Here is a 20,145-nt window from a genome sequence, read left to right as displayed (position 1 = left end):
CTCTCTCAGCCCCACCTGCCTCCCAAGGTGCCTGTTGTAGGGAGAGGAAGGGAAGGTGATTGTAAGCCACTTTGAGACTCCTTACGGTTGAGAAAAGTGGGCAGGGAGCAGCAGTGGCGTAGGAGGTTAAGAGCTCGTGTATCTAATCTGGAGGAACTGGGTTTGATTCCCAGCTCTGCCGCCTGAGCTGTGGAGGCTTATCTGGGGACTTCAGATTAGCCTGTGCACTCCCACCCACACCAGCTGGGTGACCTTGGGCTAGTCACAACTTCTTGGAGCTCTCTCAGCCCCACCTACCTCACAGGGTGTTTGTTGTGAGGGGGGAAGGGCAAGGAGATTGTCAGCCCCTTTGAGTCTCCTGCAGGAGAGAAAGGGGGATATAAATCCAAACTCCTCCTCCACCACCTCCTCCTCCTCCTCCTCCTCCTCCTCCACCTCCTCCTCCTCCTCTTCTTCTTCTTCTTCTTCTTCTTCTTCTTCTTCTTCTTCTTCTTCTTCTTCTTCTTCTTCTTCTTCTTCTTCTTCTTCTTCTTCTTCTTCTTCTTCTTCTTCTTCTTCTTCTTCTTCTTCTTCTTCTTCTGTCCAAAATGTGGCCTCATTTGTGTCTCCTTTTTAAGAAGTAACCCCTTCCCCCTGAACTTGTCATAATAGGTACAGTGTCGCATTATACACGAAAATATCTTTCTTTGTCTCCGTACGTGAATGGCAAGACAAGCTCTTGTCCAGTTGCCTTGTAGGCATTTTGAAAAAAATATCGAATGAGACGAATTCTCTCTCTCCCCCCCCCTCCTTTTTATTAGGTGGAAAGCGAAGAGGTGAAAGCGGATGACGAGGGAAAAAGTTGTGAGGAAGACGAGGAGAAGAAGCAGCAGCGCATGGATAAGAAGCGGAAACTGAAGGCGATGTTTGATGCTGAATACGATGAAGGGGATGCCACTTACTTCGACGATCTGAAAGGGGAGATGCTACGACAGGCGCAGGTAGGAACGTCCCACTTGAGGGAGATCAGGTGTCGGGGGCGAGAACATTAAATTAATATGCAGCAGGGAGAAACGTTTGGGTTCAATAGATGGAGGCAAACAACAGAGAAATTCCTTCTTAGAAGCTTAGGTCATTATTTGATTTCTCACATGCAAGGAAAGCGTCTGTCCCTACTTGAGTTCAAAAGGCTGACCCTTGAACAAAGCAAAGCTGACATCTTGCGTAAGCAGAATTAAGCCTTATCCTAGAATTAACCACTCATCGCTGCACCAAATGAAAACCAGTCAGACTTCAAATGGTGTAATCCTGTGCACCATGCCCCTGAAGATGCCCGGCACAGACGCAGGCGAAATGTTAGGAGCAAAGACCACGGCCACCAAGCCTGGAAAACCCGCAACACATAAAATGTGGGCCAGGTTTGATAGAAGGGAAACCCCCGTATTCAGAAGCAAGCTGGAGCAGTGTTCTGATGGAGGGTGGGTGTTCAGCAGGCTGTGAAAAGCTAGGACTCTGCCTCTTTGGTTTTCACGGTCGTTCCTTTTCCTCGCCTCTTTCCATCGCACAGCTTAACCGGGCTGAGTTTGAAGATCAAGACGACGCGACCAGAGTTCAGTACGAAGGCTTCCGACCCGGAATGTATGTCCGGGTAGAAATTGAAAACGTTCCCTGCGAACTGGTGCTGAATTTTGACCCCCACTATCCGATTATCTTGGGTGGCCTGGGAAACACGGAAGGAAATGTAGGGTATGTGCAGGTATGTAGTCACAACGTTGTGTGGTCTTTGTTCCAGTATTAGTTTCTCATGTGCCAGTGTGCGTGGTGTGTTCTGTCATGTTCAAATGTATCCCCCCCCCCCCAATACTTGTAGCTTAGTGCTCAACAGAGAGTGGGAGAAGCTCTTATGACCAGCTTCTTGGAATATTAGTCAACTATATCTTTTGCAAAGATAGCATTTTAATCCTGTTTTTCTTACTCTCTTTTAACCTCTGTTACAGCATTTTGCTGGCCTAGTTCCTTTTCTGTTTGGAATATTCTGCCACAGGAAGTGGTGATGGCCACTAGCCTGGATAGCTTTAAAAAGGGCTTGGACAGATTTATGGAGGAGAAGTCCATCCATGGCAGTGATGGTGAACCTTTATGAGACCGAGTGCCCAAATTGCAACCCAAACCCCACTTATTTATCGCAAAGTGCCAACCCGGCAATTTAACCTGAACGCTGAGGTTTTAGTTTAGGAAAAAAACGGTCGGCTCCCTCTTCCTCCACCCCACCCGCTCAAGCAGGGGCCAGCCTGCTGTAGCCTCCAGCAAGTCCCGCGCGCACTGCTCTGTGCCTCTCTAGCATCTCTGCCTCCTCTGCACCACCCGCCCGCCTCGGGCAGCAACTACCCGGAGCACAGGCACCAGGCCCGCCAGCCCTCCCTGCTCACCACAGTGCGTGCATGTCGGGCTCAGTGCCCCAAGCCAGCCTAGATATATGTTTGTGTGTGTGTGTGTGGGGGGTGATTTTCCGCCCCCCCATAACAAACTCTGTGTGCGCGTGCCCACAGAGAGGGCTCCGAGTGCCACCTCTGGCACTCGTGCCATAGGTTCGCCATCACTGATCTATGGCTACCAATCTTGATCCTCCTTGATCTGAGATTGCAAATGCCTTAGCAGACCAGGTGATCAGGAGCAACAGCCGCAGAAGGCCATTGCTTTCGCATCCTGCATGTGAGCTTCCAAAGGCACCTGGTGGGCCACTGCGAGTAGCAGAGTGCTGAACTAGATGGACTCTGGTCTGATCCAGCAGGCTCGTTCTTATGTTCTTATTTTGCTGGCCTAGTTTCTTTTCTGCCAGTCAAGTCTATGGACCAGGTTGACTTCCAAATTGCAGACCAGGGGCCCAATGCGGTGCTCCTCGGTACCATGGGAACCCTTCTAAACCTCCTCTGAGACCCCTCTACAGACCCCTCTTCTGGTGCCCTCCAAAGTGCTCTTACCAAGTGGACTTCGTAACAGCATCTTTAAGAAGCTTCTGTAGAAGCTCTATTTTATATAGATATAAGAGATTATGCTTTCAAGGCTCTGATTTATGTTAGGTGAAACTTTCAACTTGGCTGCTCTCTGCCTCTGACAAGCTTTTCTCTCCTCCCGGTAGGACATAATTTATGTTTACGAGCTTCTGGCAAGTCACACAATGTAAACCTGCTTTGGCTGAGTTTTGCAGCTGGTACCCTGGTGATTTAGTTCATCTATCTTTTGCCTGTGAAACAAGCTGTTGATGAACCTCCCCCTTCCATTGGTTGTAAAGGGGTATCAGAAACTAATTGGAAGCTCAAAGTTATTGTACTTGGCTCCTTTTGGAGTTTAACTGGTAGAGTTAGATCCCCATGGAAAAATGAGGAAAAACAGGAGGACATGAGAATTGAAAGACCCTTTCTGATCTCCAGCTAGCAAACAGCTCAAAAGGGTTGGGGAAAGTTTCCTGTGAATGGAAATTTAAATTTTGCAATCTCAGTCTCAAAATAATTCTGAAGTAACTGCTGAGAAAGAGCCCAAAGTCTTGAATGGCAAAATGGTGACTCCTTTCAAGAGGCAGTGTTTCCGCAAGAGTTGGGGGTTAACTTCACAGAAGGAGATGAAAAGAACAATATTATGTTACTCTTAAAGAATATATTTCTCTTACTGCAAAGACAGTAAGATCTTTGCGTGGATAAATTCTATCCTAACAAAGGAGTTTGTAAGCCACCTTGAGTCTCCTTACAGGAGAGAAAGGCAGGGTGTGAATCTCAGGAAGTGAGGTCATGCATAACTCTAGTATATATATATAAACCTTTAGTGGCATAATTAAAACAGCAGCAATATACCAGAAAAATGGCGACCTCAGTGTAATGATACAATCTCCAGTACAGTTATAACCGTTTGCTGATGACAGAGCACAAAAAGTTAGCCAGCGCTTCCAATACACTTGCAGAACCACAATCCAACATCGTTACCACAATTGATAGATTAATATTATCAATGGGGGGTTTTAACCACGGGTTTAGATATTTATTCCTGGCTAAACTGTGTAACGGGCAGTGTAATATCACGTGTTGGATTGATTCTTCGTCAGCTGAACTGCAGGGACAAAATCTTTCATTAAAAGGCACTTTCTGTTTTCTGCCCTGAGTGGTAGCTGAAGGGAGAATATTGCACCTGGCAAGGGTCAGGGCTCGTCGCAATTTGGGTTCTAAGACCAAATGGAAATACTTGGCCATGGTATAGGGTTTTAATGGTATACCCAAGTGCAAGGGAGAGCAGCGTTTATTAGCCTGCTGCATCAGGTGGCTATACTCGAGATCATACAATCTCTTTTTGATAGTCAGCTTTAGCTCATTGGCATTCATTAAAACCAATGCATCCAAGGATAGACCCATTTCATTTACTACTCTAGTAGTAAATTCAGCATTTCAGGGAGAAACTCTGTTTAACGCGATTCCTCGAAAAATGAAGACATTGTTTTAAAATGTTATCTTGTGTACAAATCTTCAGCCTGCAGTTGGGGACAGTGATAGTTTTCAATCAGCTGGTCTTCCTTTTTTGATTAAATAGTTATTTAGTGGTTTCTTGCCTTTCCTCTTTAATGGCCTACCCATTTTTGTATATCTGGGCACTGTGGAGCATTAGATAATAAGCTGTTGAACTGTTGTATATGGAATAGCAGCCAAATAAGTAAGTAACCGAAGACCCTTGTGCTGCCAGAGCAACTTTGCACAGCCAATCAGAAGCCCTGCTAGGCCACAGCCAATCAGAAGCCCTGCTAGGTCACAGCCCCACCTAGCCCTGCCCACTTTCTCAAAACCCTGGGTGAGCACCAGGAAACGTGTCCACAGGTGCCACGGCACCCAAGAGCATCATGTTGGGGAATCTGGATGTATGTGGTTGATCTTTGTGGCAGTTCTGTTTGATTCTTTTGCTGAGGAGCTTGGAATTGTACAGTGTTTTATGCTAGCAATAAAGCCCACCATGCAAAAAGAATACAGCGGGCGCTAGAAAACCGTGAGTTGTCCACAATGATGATGATAGAGATGATGAAGGAGGAGGAGGAGGAGGAGGAGGGGGAAGGGAGGAGGAGGAGGAGGAGGAGGAGGAGTTTGGATTTATATCCCCCTTTCTCTCCTGCAGGAGACTCAAAGGGGCTGACAATCTCCTTGCCCTTCCCCCCTCACAACAAACACCCTGTGAGGTAGGTGGGGCTGAGAGAGCTCCGAGAAGCTGTGACTAGCCCAAGGTCACCCAGCTGGCGTGTGTGGGAGTGTACAGGCTAATCTGAATTCCCCAGAGAAGCCTCCACAGCTCAGGCGGCAGAGCTGGGAATCAAACCCGGTTCCTCCAGATTAGATACACGAGCTCTTAACCTCCTACGCCACTGCTGCTCCTCCTTGCACTGATTTACATCACTGCGGCCTACCCCCTTCTGCTTGCGTGCCTGCACATCTCTTTAAAAAGTCATCGCCAATATGCCTTGCCTTTTATATATGTAGAAGATACGCGCCACTGGTCGTCTGTACAGTAAAGGTTTTACTGAGGCAGGGTGGGGAATTCCGAGATAATGGTGGTCGTTAATGCTGAGGCTTGCTTTGGATAAAACTGTGCCTCGCTCTTACTTAGATGCGTCTGAAAAAGCATCGCTGGTATAAGAAAATACTGAAGACTCGTGATCCTTTGATTCTCTCTTTGGGCTGGAGGAGGTTTCAAACCATCCCCATATATTACATAGAGGACCACAACAGTCGCCACAGGTTGCTCAAGTATACACCGCAGCATATGCATTGTGGAGCATCGTTTTGGGGTAAGGAAAAATCTGCATCATTTTGGGGCAAGGAAAAATCTTCAGCCTGAGGCGAAGGGCAAAAAACCTCTGGGGGAAAACCTGACTTCTTAAACCAAATACTGAGAAATGGCTGGTGTGTAAAATGCAGAGAGGTCTCTTTGTAGGAGGCTGGAAGGGCCTGGGAAATTGCTTGTTCCTCAGGCCAGAGGCGTCCATGCCTAAACCTTGATTGGTGACAAATGTATTGTCGGCTGGGCTTTCAATGGTATCGAATGCAGTGTTAGCTCGGTTAGCGGTTAGTTCTAGCAGCATTCTCTCCTGACGTTTCGCCTGCATCTGTGGCTGGCATCAGATCCTCTGAAGATGCCAGCCACAGATGCAGGCGAAACGTCGGGAGAGAATGCTGCTAGAACACGGCCATACAGCCCGGAAACCACACAGCACCCCGGTGACAAATGAGTTTGTGTGATTTGTTTTCTCTAGATCATATTGTGTTGTGTCCCTGGATTGTGTTGTGTCCCTAGATTATGTAATAGCAGCCAAAGACAAGTCTCAAGGAGCAGCCATGGCGTAGGAGGTTAAGAGCTCGTATATCTAATCTGGAGGAACCGGGTTTGATTCCCAGCTCTGCCGCCTGAACTGTGGAAGCTTATCTGGGGAATTCAGATTAGCCTGTACACTCCCACACACGCCAGCTGGGTGACCTTGGGCTAGTCACAGCTTCTTGGAGCTCTCTCAGCCCCACCTACCTCACAGGGTGTTTGTTGTGAGGGGGGAAGGGCAAGGAGATTGTCAGCCCCTTTGAGTCTCCTGCAGGAGAGAAAGGGGGGATATAAATCCAAACTCCTCCTCCTCCTCTTCTTCTTCGTCTTCTTCTTCGTCTTCGTCTTCTTCTTCGTCTTCGTCTTCTTCTTCTTCTTCTTCTTCTTCTTCTTCTTCTTCTTCTTCTTCTTCTTCTTCTTCTTCTTCTTCTTCAATCATGAGACCCTGTGTTCAGATGGTTTCTTTATTATGAAACAGCATCAGGAATAAGCATTTAGACTTGTGTTGCCAGAGCTAAAGCAGAAGCAGCAAAGTGCCCTCCATTATACCCTCCATTATAAGCAACAAAGTGCCCTCCGTTATATGCTTCGCGCATGTATGGATATGAAGCTGCTGAACACTGAATCGAGCCATTTGTTCATCACAGTCAGTCTTGTTTGCTAAGACTGGCAGCCGCTCTCTGAGGTCTCAGGGTGAGGTCTGTCTCGTCACTTATTGCCTGGTCCTTTTGAGCTGGCGATGCCGGGAACAGAACCTGGGACTCTCTGCCTGCCAAAAGATGCTCTGTTGTTCCATTTATTCATTTATGTGGTCCAAGACCAGGGAATAAAAGCACCACAGTACATACTACAGATGTAATACAAAATAATGCTAAAAATAATACAAAACCTTCCAGTAGCATTTGCATTCTTAAAGTATAAATATCCCTGATGAAATTATAAATGACTAGCCCAAATTTTTCTAATTTTACTCACAAATTTGGCTACACCAGGGATCTGCAACCTGCGGCTCTCCAGATGTTCGTGGACTACAAATCCCATCAGCCCCTGCCAGCACAGCCAATTTGCCATGCTGACAGGGGCTGATGGGAATTGTAGCCCATGAACATCTGGAGAGCCGCAGGTTGCCGCAGCCATGAACATCTGGTTGCAGACCCCTGGGCTACATTTTAGGCCAGTGGTGGCGAACCTCCAGATGTTATGGACTACAATTCCCATCAGCCCCTGCCAGCATGGCCAATTGTAGGGAATTGATGGGAATTGTAGTCCATAATTGTAGGGAATTGATGGGAATTGTCCATAATGGTAGTCCTGAGCCTTTGGGGAGGGCGGTATATAAATAGAATGAATGAATGAATGAATGAATGAATAAATACATAAATACATAAATAAATAAATAAATAAATAACATCTGGAGTGCCAAAGGTTCGCCACCATGGCTATAAGCAATCTCCTCCTTCCTATCTGTTAACATAATCATCAGGAGACCCTATCTCTTCCTAGAAAGCAAGAAACCATAGGAGTAATGAGGCCTTCTCTACTTCAATTCAATTCAACCTTTAATGGCATATAATGAGGCCTTCTCTAATACGAGTATAAATCTTACACTTGAATAAAACACGCTCCATTGACTCAGTGATTCCTTCTCCACACAAACATACGCATTCTGCTAGAGGTATTCCTTTGTATTTACCGTAGAAGATGGCAGAGGGTAAGACATTACATCTTAACGCAGTAAAAGTTCTTCTATAATCAGGATTATCTAAGTACTTCATATAAGGCATCAGAACAGTCTTATTTAGAGTACTTGGATCGATAAGAAAACTCTTAACTTTGTTCCTGTCATGTTGTCTTTCCACATCCAAAGTTCTCTGTTTCACCATCTCCTTTGTCTGGGCATAGCCCATGGTTATGAGAAGGTGCAGTTGAGACCATAGTAATTCAGTTTTCGCCTGCCTTTGTCATGGAGAGACCTGGAAATCCTGGGTATACTCAATATCACAAACGTTAATTCCAATCATCAACTCTCTTCCTCCTGGAAATACAAGTAACATTCACCCAGACGACTGAAAACTTAAAAATTCCTGATGACTGTTTAAGTTAAGCGAAGCAGTGCTGTGTTGTATCTATGCCTACTTGGGGTAGTTGTTTTGTTTTTTCATCTTGGCTTAATGTTTTTAATAGCTGTAGCTTTACCTTTGTATCAGCATGAATTAAATCTTGGAATTATTTTATTAGTTGCTATTGGGGTCCAGAAAAACCAAAAACGTGGGTTATAAATACATTAAACTACTCTGCGTTGGAATATTTTGTAGACAGAAACTTGCATTCACAAAAATTCTCAAGCTTTGGGAGAAAACGGTATTTGCCATACCTGGATATTTGTTCAGCTCTGGATACAATGAAGTTATTACTACCATGTCAAAAATACTCAACTAAGAGTGAGTTGTGCCAAAAAAAAAAGAGAGAGACAAATGAATTGGACTAATCTCTTGGTCAAGTAAAGTTCTGTCACCGAGCCCCAGTCCCTCTTGAGTCTGAGGCAGAAGAGCTTTGGGCAGTGCCGTTGAAGTGACCATTCCGTATTATCAGTTGCCGGGTGACCAGACTTCTATTTATCTGGCTTCATTCCGCAGTCTGTTTATTGTGTACTGGAACATGGAAAAGCTGGTAGAGTTTAGCAACCATCCAACCAAAAGCTTTTTGCTAACAGCCTGATCCCAGGTATCTCCACACTAATTTCCTCGAGTCGTCAAAACGCTTCTTGGTGACAGTGAGATTACTTATTACCCAGATGTATGGCATTTTTTAAAAAATCTACCTTGCTGAAGAAGGGAAATGCTCCATCTTTTAAGAATCGTAGACCTCTTGAGATTTTGTGTCTCTCATCACTTTTAGCTGGGAGGAGACGTGCTGTCAGTTTCCCCGGCGGAAGATTTTGACCCATCTTGTCTTTCAGGTCCGATCACTCCACAAGGGACGGGATGTCTGGCCATCCAGTCGGTCAGTGGGGCCACGGTGAGTGTTTGACCACCAACCATTTCAGCTCAGCGCAAGATAATAGTGATGGGTGTCGTTTGTGAAATGCGCATTAAACGCACTGATATTTTTAAAGGAATAATTTCTTGTGGACAGCCATTCTGCAATCGAACAGCAAGATTCAAGTCTGGTAGCGTGAGGAGAGGCGTGGCTCAGGGGCAAAGCCCCTGGGTGGCATTCGGAAGCTCTCAGGAGCAATTGCAGGCGTCTCTAGTTGAAAGACCACAAAGTATCTGACGTGGAAGGTTTCAACCCAAAACCCTGTTAAACTGCTGCGAGTCTGGGTAGACAGTAAGGTCTTTGATGAACCAGTGGTATTACTCTGTAGAAGGCATTCGGCTCGATTCTCAAGACTTGCTATCGACCTAAGTTTCCTGAAGCTGGCGGCCGCACTTTGGTGCTCCCGCGACAACCACTGGGATCGACGTGGTTTTGTACCAGCTTCGCCCCGTGTAACGGTCAAATTTCCGACTCCAGTTGGGAACTACTACTTTTTCAGGGAACCACGCTCTAACTCAGCTCGATTCCAGTAAAGTGCGGAATCTCTGGTGCCAGGAGTCCCCCATTCAGCCAATCACAGCTGAGTGTTTCGGCACAGCGCATAGCCAATCAAAAAACGCCACCTTCGTCCGTGGCCGTAGAACAGTAGCCAATCGAAACGGAGCGGTGAAGAGGCACAGGATGATTCCGCCCTCCGAGCTGGGATCAAGCTGGTTGCAGTGGGGAACAACAATGGCTTCGACCTAGGTTAGTACCCTTCTCAGGGAACTGGGTCGAACCTATTTTACTCATGTGCAGAATCGCCCTTCGTTTGTTCAATTATGTGTAAGATTTCCAAGGTATAAGATTTTGACAGTTAAAGCTGTCTTCGTGAGATACAATTGAGGGCAGTGACAGTTTCCATCCTGCTGATCTCCCCCCCCCCCCCCACATTTATTCTTTGTACTATTGGTTTCTCCTTTTCCAACTAGGGATTTATTTGGCCTTTTCTTTCTGACTGGTCTGCCTTGCTGTGTTTGAGGCGCCATTGAGATTTACTAATTGGGATTTTAATGTTACTGATGTTTACTGATTGGGATTTTATATTTTAATGGTTGTGAATTTTGATCGGAGGCCATCCTGAACCCAGCTTGTTGGGAAAGGGCGAGGTAAAAAACCAAATAAATAAATAAACACAACAGCCTTGTATCTGACTGAGGGAACGTGGACTGTTGAAATCTTATACCCTGGAAATCTTGTGGGTTGTGAAGGTGCTACTGGATTCAAATCTTGCCCTTTAATGAAATAGTGCTGTATTTTAGCAGTTGCACCATTGGTCCACTGTACATGTGCATTCTGGGAAATACTCCCCCAGCCAACGTTCCCTCTAAGCAGCACTGCCCTGTGGCCACACAAGCACCTTATTTGTACCGCGCAGGTTGGGTGACTGCCCAGCAGGGGGAGCTCTTGCTGTTGCTCAGTTCCACGCTGCAAGTGAGCTTCCGCATAACCCATTGGTGTCAAACTCACGGCCCTCCAGATGTTATGAACTACAGTTCCCATCATCCCCTGCCATCATCCCCTGTCCATAACATCTGGAGGGCCGCGAGTTTGACACCTGTGGCATAATCCTACGGAAAGTTCTGAGTAGCAATCCGTGCCTAGATGGATTGTTTCCCATCAGTTTCGCCAGCATGGCCAGTTGGCCATGCTGGCAGGGGCTGATGGGAATTGTAGTCCACGAACATCTGGAGAGCCGCAGGTTGCAGACCCCTGTCTTAGAGGGACTGTTGCTTGCCAAGTTGGTTGTCCACAAACTTAGGAGTGAATCATTAGATCCCAGACACCCGCTGCCTTAGAGAATAGTGAGGCTGTTAGTTTTCTCAGTTTACTGCTTGGCTAGTAGTTTATGTATCACTGGACACAACAAAGTCAAAACTGGGCTAGACTGGCACTTCATTGCTCTTTACTTCTGCGATGTGTGAATTGCCTATGTCATTGTATTCCAGCCTGAATTCCGGATAGCTGCTACTGGAGTCGTACTTGACTTAGACAGGTCCGTCACAGTTGTGAAGAAGTTAAAGCTGACCGGCTTCCCGTTCAAAATTTACAAGAATACAGCATTTATCAAGGTATGGGTTTAAATTACATTTGCAGAAGCATGAGAACTATATGTTTTGCTTTTCTGAGTTCAGGTTAAATATTGGTGGTGTACCACTCTGAAAGTTGGGGTCTTCTATATCAGTGGTGGCAAACCTATGGCACGGGTGCCAGAGGTGGCACCCAGAGCCCTCTCTGTGGGCACTCGCAGAGTAACCCCCCCCCTCCCACACACATCTAGGCTGGCCTGGGCCGCTGGGCTCCATTATAAGCATTAAACCTAAGACCTAGTTTTGGGGAAGCAGTGTAGGTAACCCTGCTAAGCGCTGGTAACCCCACTAATTTTCATGCAAAGAGCTAAAGCGTGATCCTTTACCTGGGAGTAAGCTCGGTTGCTGGCCATGGGGCTTGCTTCTGAGTAAACCCTCCTAGGATCGTGATTCACCCATTCGAAGCATTCCATGGTTTCTTCACCAAGCTTACTCCCGAGTAACGCGCTCCTTGGAGCCAACCGTTTTTTCTAAACTAAAACCTCAGTATTCAGGTTAAATTGCCGTGTCGGCACTTTGCAAGAAATAACTGGATTTTGGGTTGTAGTTGGGCACTCGGCCTCGAAAAGGTTCGCCATCACTGCCTTAGGCTACCCTGGAACGGGCCAATAAACACGGGTGTAGGATGGTAAAAAACCACATTTGGGGGGGGGGGGGGGGGGGGAACTTTGCACAGATCCCGTCACTAACCCGAAACTGCCCTGTGTTATTTCCCCCAAACTGGGTTTTTTGAGAATCACACTACTAGTGAGTCTTTTCAAAAATCCTGCATTGCAGCCCCTTGCACGCAAATGGTCAGGTGGGAGTCACTTTATTCGCCTCTAAGCTTGGCTTAGAGCCTTCAGATTTTGGCTCCACCTTCACTACCTGCCATCCGAATGCTCCCTTGTCTCATTGACACTACAGGACACGCAGGCTAACCCCTGGTTTTTTCTAATCGAGAGAAAGATCATTTCCATCGGCATGCCTATTGAATCACTCTACCTAATGTCCTATTCAGAAGCGTACAATAGGCTCCGAGATCGGCTTTTAGATCTAGAATTTGCAAATTTACATCTAGCAGCCAAACGAACCTGCTCTCTAACACAACTCTTAATTCCATTTGAGCAGAGACGTATGGCCTACTACCTCCATACTTCAACGAACCCACGCGCAAGGAGAGCCCTTACCATTGCGCGATTTAACGTTATGCCCTCTGCCCCATTAAAGGGTAGGTTCCTCAATTTAGAAAAATCTGCAAGGCTATGCAGTTGCAAACTTAATGTGGTGGAAACCCTGACTCACCAACTCTTGCACTGCACCAGATTTGATAACATCAGATCTAAATACACCAACTTACATTTTTTCTTCCAATCTGGGCTGCCTGATCTGACCAGGTTATCTCTATTGTTAAACAACTCGGGCCCCCGTTTTTGTGAAGAGGTCGCCAATTTCATTGCGGAAATAGTTGAGAGTTCTCAGTAGAACGTACTTGTTGTGCTCCCCGTGGGGCCTCTCTCTCTCTCTCTCTCTCTCTCTCTCTCTCTCTCTCTCTCTCTCTCTCTCTCTCTCTCTATCTTTACTTATTTATTATTATTATTATTATTATTATTATTATTATTATTATTATTATTATTATTATTATTATTGCATTTATAAACCGCCCCATACCCTAAGGGCTCTGGGCGGTGGACAACAAGTATTACAAACAATATCGCAAGAACAATAACATTTAAAATCATTAACATCATTAAAATATATAAAATTACAGCGTTCTGTATGAACCATATGGCGTCCAGCATTAAAACTATTAGTAAAAAACCCCTCCCGGAGAGGGGGACGGTATAAGTGTCACAGACTCCCAGAATGATAAAGGGAGGGACAGGAGGGGCGCACACAATCAGCGGCCGGCCTCCCCAAAGGCCCGGTGGAATAACTTGGTCTTACATCTTCATGCATTTGCTCCTGATTTATGTATTTCTTTCTGTCTATGCCAATAAAGGCTTATGTATAAGTATATATATGTATGCCTCTGTTTTCCTTTTTTAAAATGTTGCGGCTTACATCTACGTAGTTACGCAGGTGCAGATGGTCGCATTGTGAGACATCAGCATGGATGTGGGGGGTTCATTTGTGCAGGACTGCGTAGCTATGCATCGGTGGGAAGTAAATTAAAAAAAAGAGACGTCTCTGTGCGAAAGCACAACAGCAGCCCGGACTGTTTCTGTGGCTCCGATCGCTGCCTGCACGGATCCATGTGACTGTGAAAACAGGAAAACAGGTTACTTTATCCCAACTGCAACCCACTATATCAGTGATGACGAACCTTTTTGAGACCGAGTGCCCAAACTGCAACGCAAAACCCACTTATTTATCGCAAAGTGCCAACACGGCAATTTAACCTGAATACTGAGGTTTTCGTTTAGAAAAAACGGTGGGCTCCGAGGCGTGTGTTACTCAGAAGTAGGCTTGGTGGTAGTCGGTGGTTTTGCTTTGAAGCAACTGTGCAACTCTTCCAATGGGTGTATCACGATGCTAGGAGGGTTTTGCCAGCAATCGAGCTTACTCCCAGGTAAAGGATCACGCTTTAGTTCTTCGCATGAAAATCAGTGGGGTTTAACAGTGCTTAACAAAACTGGGTCTTCCCCAAAACTGGGTCTTAGGTTTAATGCTGATAATCGAGCCCAGCAGCCCCGGCCAGCCTAGATGTGGGGGGCACTCTGCGCTTGCCCACAGAGAGGGCTCTGAGTGCCACCTCTGGCACCCGTGCCATAGGTTCACCACCACTGCACTATATATTTGCTGTGCGGAAAGAGCCTCAGCACTGTGTATCAATTTGGCGATTGTATTTTTATGACATTAGGGGGAAAGACAGTGTCTAGAAAGTAGAGAAGGTGCCACATGACAAATGGACAGCCTTTTCACAAGCAGCTTCATTATTCTTTCGTGGCCTACAGGGCATGTTCAACTCTGTCCTGGAGGTGGCCAAGTTCGAAGGCGCAGCCGTCCGGACTGTGAGTGGAATCCGTGGACAGATCAAGAAGGCCCTGCGGGCACCCGAGGGGGCTTTCAGGGCCACTTTTGAAGACAAGCTGCTCATGAGCGGTAAGTGGAGACTTGCCGTTCCCTGCCTCAATCTTGTATGGTAGGAGGATTGTTTCAGGGGACTCTCCTCTGGCATCACTGCAAGTCAGATTTGAATTCCCAAAGTCCTCTCAGTGGGACTTGTTCACAGTTATTTCCATGAATTGTTGAAGCAGTAATTCAGTTTGTCCTGCGCCCGGGGTGGGGTCCCCGTTGGGGCCCCAGTTGCCAACCCACCTTCCCCTGCCCAGATGCTGGAATCTCCGGCCTCATTCCCGTTCTCCGGGGAGTGGACTAAGTGGGACAGCCGCTTTAGCCACAGGTTGAGCCGGCTGCCCACAGCTGACCCAAGGTCCGCAGAAAGCTAGGGAGAGAGAGTAGGGCAGCCCCCCTGTCAGCCTCTGGACTGCTGACTTCTCCTTCCCTCTCAGTTCCTGCCCCCTCTGACTGTCCGCCGCCTCCCTTCTTCTCCCAGACCTTCACCCCTGTTGTCCCCTCCTCTTCTCCACTTGGTCTCCCACACTGTCGTTCTCCTTTTCCCTCTACTTCCTTCTCTTCTCCCTGCCACGCACGCACACACTCCCTCCTTCCCTCCTTCTCGCCCTTCTCCCCCTCGTCCTTGTGTTTCCTCCCTTTTATTTCCTCCACTGCACGCTGTGGGGTTGAAAACTCCGCCCCCGCGCTTTCTCCCACCTCCGGGTCTTGGCCCAACAGGGCCCAGCTGTCGCCGCTCGTCTGGCCTGGCCCTTTCGGCGCGCCTCTCCCCACCGCCGATGCCTCCGCCCGGGAGAGCAGCATGCCGCTCTGCTCCCCGGCCATCCTGTTGACGGGGCTCGGAGCCGTCTCGTCCCTTGCTGGCGCGGCGACGGGACTCCCCTCCCGACGCGGCAGCTCCCCGCGTCTTGGGGGATGCGCCCGCCGGCCACGGGCAGGGGCGCAAATCCGGGGAGGGGGTGGGGGCTACCCCTGCTCCCGGACACAGTTGATTCATCTGTCGGTCTGAAATGGCTCCACAATTTTGGGACGGCCTGTCCAGAGAGGTGGACCTGACCCCCACACTGTCAATCTTTATGAGGCAATTGAGGACAGTTTTAATCAAGACTGCATTTTACTAATGTAGTTTTTATTTATTAGCAGTCTCAATTAAGATTTTAAATTGTGGTCTTTGTGGGGTTTTTAAATTATTGTTCTTCTGTTTACATTGTAAGCTGCCTTTAAGTGCCACAAGATAGGACAGCGGATAATTTTTTTTTTAATAAATAAAAGTATTTCCCTCCCATATTTCTGGTAGAAGACGTTTTCTATCACTTTTTCAATCATGCTGTTAATTCTCTCTGCCTCCAGTTTCATTTTTTCCCCGAAACAGCCTCCTTATGTGGTATGGAAGGCTGAGGGAAAATGGCTGGTGTTTGAAGCCTGATGGCTGAGAGAGGATTCGAACTCAGTTCTTGTTGACCCTGGTCTCGCATTCTGAGCTGTTACTCCCCACTAACTTTTTGGTCCCCACATGCTGCATTTGCTCTCTAGCAACAAAACGTCGTAATTATGCAACTTTGCTTTTAAAGCCTGATTCAGAGACGGTATGTCGGATTCCGCACGGACCAAAAACAGCTGTGTGAAAACAGTGTGAAAATGGTGTAAACCCTTTTACAACATTTTATCACCGATTTCACACCACTGTTTTTGGCCCGTGTGGAATCTGCCTATGTTTCTGTCTACTGAAGGAAATTATGAGGGTGTCTCGCATCTTCCTGTGTTGACTGTTGAGGAGGAGGAGGAAGAGGAGGAGGAGGAGGAGGAGGAGTTTGGATTTAGATCCCCCTTTCTCTCCTGCAGGAGACTCAAAGGGGCTTACAATCTCCTTGCCCTTCCCCCCTCGCAACAAACACCCTGTGAGGTGGGTGGGGCTGAGAGAGCTCCGAGAAGCTGTGACTAGCCCAAGGTCACCCAGCTGGCGTGGGTGGGAGTGCACAGGCTAATCTGAATTCCCCAGAGAAGCCTCCACAGCTCAGGCGGCAGAGCTGGGAATCAAACCCGGTTCCTCCAGATTAGATACACGAGCTCTTAACCTCCTACGCCACTGCTGCTCCTTGAAAGTATTCGTGTAGGAAAAGAACAGTTGGTTTACAATTAATAGCAGGGGCAGAGGTAGACATGCGGCAGAATGACATGGTAGAAAGAACGACACCATTCAGGCTGTGGCGGGGGTGGGTATATGGGGCACATATTTTAATGTTCCTGTACCTGGAATACCTTCACCTGGATGGTCCAGGTTCGTCTGATCCCATTAGATCCCCAAAACCAAGCACAGTGACCCAGGTTTGTATTTGTATGGGAGACCACCAAGAAAGGCCAGAATTTCTATGCAAGAACAGGCAGGAAAGCTCTGTTCTTCTGCCCTGACCTGGATGGCCGGGGATAGCCCGATCTCACCAGATCTTGGAAGCTAAGCGGAGTCAGCCCTGATTTGTGCTCAGATGGGAGACCATCAAGAAAGGCCAGGGAATGGCAAACCACCTCTGAATGTCTCTTACCCTGACAACCTCAAGGGGTCACCATAAGTTTGCTATGACTTGATGGCAGTTTACAATTATACAATTACTAGCGGGGCCCGGCCACGCGTTGCTGTGGCAATTGTCCTTCTCATCACAGTCCGCAACCCACACAGATGTCCATGCAGGTCCAATGTTCCCTAGCATAGTCTTTTGGGGTGGTCAAATGGAATCCCTCTTTCCCTTTTCAATTCACATTGTTATATGGTGCTGTCTTGTTTTTTTAGTATAAGGTAACCCTTCCCATTCCACAATGGAACTGCCCAGCAGTAGCGCTAATCCCCGGCTGTCCATGAGGCTGGCTGGACACGCGACAGTCCTGGCTTGGGTAAAAAAAGGCAGAACTGGGGCAAGTGAGGCTATCCCAGCTCAGGCAGCAGAGGCAGGGGTGGTGAAGGCACTTCAGATCGAATATCGGCCAGCCCCCGGGTTCTTAAAGGGCCACGCAAAAGAAGCGGAGCCGGTAGTGTTGGTTCGCCTGAATTTCCCACAGATTTTCTTAGAAGAAAAGGCAAACTCCAGCTGCCGCTTTTGAAGTAAAAGAGAGCCGTGGCGAATATGGGTGAGGAAGCGGGTAAGTGTTGGTCGGATGTGAGGTGTGTGAGGATGAGCTGGATGTGTGTTGTGTGGTAGCAGTGGGTGAGAGGCACAGAGCAAGTTGTGCTGGCCTGCGCTATTGTGTGGGGGGGGGGGAACCCCACCTGATGTCTCACACGGCAAAGTGTGTATGTGTTTCACTTCCACTGGTATTACCTACCAGTATTACCTATTTACTGTTTTCACTGCATCTCTGCCCATCTGCACGAACATCCTAAGCCCTCAGGCCACAGACAGACAGGCTGCACGAACATTCTGAGGGTGACAGTTAAACAGAGCCAGCTTCATGGCCTGGGAGCCGCCCAGGGAAAGACGCTGCGTTTACCTGGCTCAGGTATGAACTTTCGGCGATTTGAAGGGTCCTATTACCAGCCTGCAAACAGGGAGGAACGGGCCATGTATGAAAGTTTGGGGCGATCCGGTCCAGCTGCTTTGGCAAGTAGGAGTGACTTCTTCCAACAAAGTCACTGTTTGCTTTTTATATATATAGATTTACAATTGTACACGTGACATAGGGGGGAAAAACCTCAAAAAACTGAAAGGGCTGCCCTAGAACCTGTTCGTATTTTTAAAAAGAGCGTTCCCCATCTTTACCTTGAGAGGTCCCAACCTCTGCTCTTGAAGATTCAACTTGTTCAGCTGTGCCTTTAGATGATGACGAAGAGGAGAGTCTTTGAGGCCCGACATATCCATCCTCCTAAGCAACATGGAATTGGGATTTTTTTCCCTCTGTGAGCAACTCTTTAAAGTTCATCCGCTGAGAGTTGCTGTCTTCAGAGCTTAACCCGACTCTTCTCATTCTAGATATCGTCTTCGTGCGGACTTGGTACCCTGTATCCCTCCCAGCCTTCTACAATCCAGTTACTTCCTTGCTGAAGCCTTTGGGTGAAAAAGATTCGTGGACTGGAATGAAGACTTAATTGGTCAAGTCTACGGCATGAGAAGGGCATCAGGCTAAAACAAAACAAGGATTCCCTCTATAAGGTATGTCCTTGTTGTCAGGATCTCGAAGAAGAGTTGGATTTATATCCCCCCTTTTTCTCCTGTAAGGACACTGAAAGAGGCTGACAATCTCCTTTCCCTCCCCCCCCCCCCACAAACACCCTGTGAGGTAGGTGGGACTGAGAGCTCCGAAGAACTGTGACTAGCCCAAGGTCACCCAGCTGGCATGTATTGGAGTGCACAAGCTAATCTGGTTCACCAGATAAGCCTCCACAGCTCAAGTGGCAGAGCAGGGACTCAAACCCAGTTCTCCAGATAATAATAATAAGCCTTTATTTGGCATAACAATAATCATAACACAATAAAAAACCTGAGATAAAAGGTACACAAATACAAAGGTTTAAGATAGAATATAAATTATTGATTGTGCATCACCTCCAGTAAAAATCGTGCTACCAATTCACAGGTTTTATTGTCAGAATTGCCCAGGAGGAAAGGGAGTCTACCTGATTCTCCCATTTCACCAGGTATCCTAGAAAGAATATTGGAATATTTTGACCTGATATTAGCAAATTTAGGGCAGCAAAGCAGTTGATGTGCCAATGTTTCAATTTGTTGTTCACCACAAGAGCATACCCTTTCTCTCATTTCCAAGTTGTTAAATCTACCAATTTAATGCAAAGCCGAGGGGGAAACCTATTGAAGCGAAGCAAGTGTGAGGGCCTCTTCTCTGCATTGGATTAGTCAAAAAATACAAATAGGGAGCCATCCTGATGTTTGGATATAGGGAGTATTGAAAGATGTAAGGGTGAGACAAGTTTTCATAGCAGCCCTAAATAAATTTAATCCATTCGGCTTCCAACAATTTTTTGTTTTAACAAGTTTCGCAGTAGATTCTGAACTAGATAGCTGGAAAAAGCTTAGCCCAGAGATATACTCAAGAGTGATTCAATCTTTCTTTCGATCAGAGAGAACTAAGCTGGATTAGCCCTGAGTATCAGACAAAAAAGTAGAATTGAATCAGCTTAGTGCTCATCATATCTGCGAGAAATGCAGTGCTAAGCCAAAATTTAAAGGCTCTCAACCAGAAGCCCTCCTATAAACTAATGAATTTTGGCCCAGTTCTAAACAGAGGGTACTGTACACAATTTGGCTTAGTGCCCATAATTTTACGGAGAAAAATTTGGATTGGACAGATATTCATAGGAGTCAGCCAACTCGTTTGGAATGCCAGATAGGTAATCCATAAAAGGAACTTCGTGCTTCTCATCTTTAGAGTAGTTCCCTCCAGGATTAGAGTGCATCTTAACCACTACACCATGCTGTGATACCAATGGAACAGGGGAGCTGTGAGACCACAATTCAAATCCCTACTGTGCCATGAAGTGGTCTCTGGTGCTGGTGCTTATTCTCTCTTCCGTTTTTTTCCTAATTCTCCAGTCTTTATATTTGTGTTCAAAAAAGTGTCTTGCTCCCCCCTCCCTGTGGTGCTGGGGTAACTAGAG

General features: G+C 47.0%; 1 protein-coding gene across 1 annotated transcript in view; it reads left to right on the top strand.

Annotated features, from left to right (window-relative positions):
- The window catches only part of BMS1 (BMS1 ribosome biogenesis factor), a 48,057-nt gene extending 29,432 nt beyond the window's left edge, over positions 1–18,625 (top strand). Inside the window, exons 15-21 of the mRNA XM_048506684.1 lie at positions 801–980; positions 1,547–1,735; positions 5,614–5,794; positions 9,278–9,336; positions 11,346–11,468; positions 14,423–14,570; positions 18,503–18,625. Of these exons, the coding sequence (XP_048362641.1) occupies positions 801–980; positions 1,547–1,735; positions 5,614–5,794; positions 9,278–9,336; positions 11,346–11,468; positions 14,423–14,570; positions 18,503–18,618 (996 nt within the window). The 3' untranslated portion in view covers positions 18,619–18,625. The remainder of the gene's footprint in view (positions 1–800; positions 981–1,546; positions 1,736–5,613; positions 5,795–9,277; positions 9,337–11,345; positions 11,469–14,422; positions 14,571–18,502) is intronic.
- Positions 18,626–20,145: the final 1,520 nt, after the last annotated feature.

This window comes from Sphaerodactylus townsendi, linkage group LG08 (assembly GCF_021028975.2).
Source record: "Sphaerodactylus townsendi isolate TG3544 linkage group LG08, MPM_Stown_v2.3, whole genome shotgun sequence".
Taxonomy (NCBI): domain Eukaryota; kingdom Metazoa; phylum Chordata; class Lepidosauria; order Squamata; family Sphaerodactylidae; genus Sphaerodactylus; species Sphaerodactylus townsendi.
The sequence above is the reverse complement of the archived record's forward strand: the minus strand, read 5'-3'. Positions and strand labels throughout refer to the sequence as shown.